At 46.4% G+C, this 1,114-nt stretch overlaps 1 protein-coding gene across 1 annotated transcript in view; it reads right to left on the bottom strand.

Annotated features, from left to right (window-relative positions):
* The window catches only part of LOC102770974, a 6,823-nt gene that overhangs the window by 2,406 nt on the left and 3,303 nt on the right, over positions 1 to 1,114 (bottom strand). The window contains 1 exon segment of the mRNA XM_015565794.1: positions 487 to 914. Within this exon segment, the coding sequence (XP_015421280.1) occupies positions 487 to 914 (428 nt within the window).

Genomic DNA, 1,114 nt, shown 5'->3' on the forward strand with positions numbered 1-1,114 from the left:
GTTTCTCCACCCAGGTTCTGTCTAGGTTCTCCAGCCAAGTTCTGGAGCCAGGTTCTGTCCAGGATCTTTTGCCATGTTCTGTCTCTAGGTTCGGTGTCTAGGTTCTTCAGCCAGGTTCTCTTGCTAGGTTCTGTGTCTAGGTTCTGTGTCTAGGTTCTGTGTCCTGTTACATCTGTATTTATACCAGTTGATTCCAATCCTATCAATCTCTATTCCAAAGGTTAGGGCGTTTCTTATCTCCATTCCAGGGAGTAAAGATTATGTAGCTTAAGCATGATTGTTCGTAGTTAGTGATTAATTACCCGCCTGGCACTTAGTGAAGGGATTTTATTCCCTCCCTAACTTCAGGGGAAAATCTCTACCTGGGGAAACAACCTTTCTCAGAGAGGTGACCTTGGTTAAAAAACATAGTGCCAAGAAGGTGACCAAACATATTAAGAACAGTATGCCATATATGCCAGGTCCCTTGAAACAGCAAGGATGGACCGGCTCCCGGCAGGTCTCTTTTAGAGTTCTATTCATTGTTTCTACTTGCCCTGAACTCTGGGGCCTATAAGCACAATGCAATTTCCAATCTTCCCCTATGACCTTGGCTATTGCCTGTGTTACCTTCGAAATAAAGGCTGGTCCATTGTCGGATCCTATCATAGCAGGAAAACCATACCTGGGTAAGATGTCTTCCAGCAGCTTCTTGGCCACCGTCTGAGCTGTTTCATGCTTGGCTGGGTATGCCTCTACCCAGCCAGAGAAGGTATCTATGAACACTAAAAGATATTTATACCCATACTTCCCTGGTTTAACTTCAGTGAAATAGACCTCCCATTGTGCTCCCGGTTTGGTTCCTCTGAGCCTGGTTCCTTCTCCACCTGACCCAGCTCTTGCGTTTGTGAGTTGGCAGGTCCTACAGGAGGCTACTTGCCGGGAGCCAGTCCATCCTTGCTGTTTCAAGGGACCTGGCATATATGGCATACTGTTCTTAATATGTTTGGTCACCTTCTTGGCACTATGTGTTTTAACCAAGGGCACCTCTCTGAGAAAGGTTGTTTCCCCAGGTAGGGATTTTCCCCTGAAGTTAGGGAGGGAATAAAACCTCTTAACCCCTTCCCCAGCAGAA

The sequence above is a fragment of the Myotis davidii genome, unplaced genomic scaffold, assembly GCF_000327345.1.
Source record: "Myotis davidii unplaced genomic scaffold, ASM32734v1 scaffold960, whole genome shotgun sequence".
NCBI lineage: Eukaryota > Metazoa > Chordata > Mammalia > Chiroptera > Vespertilionidae > Myotis > Myotis davidii.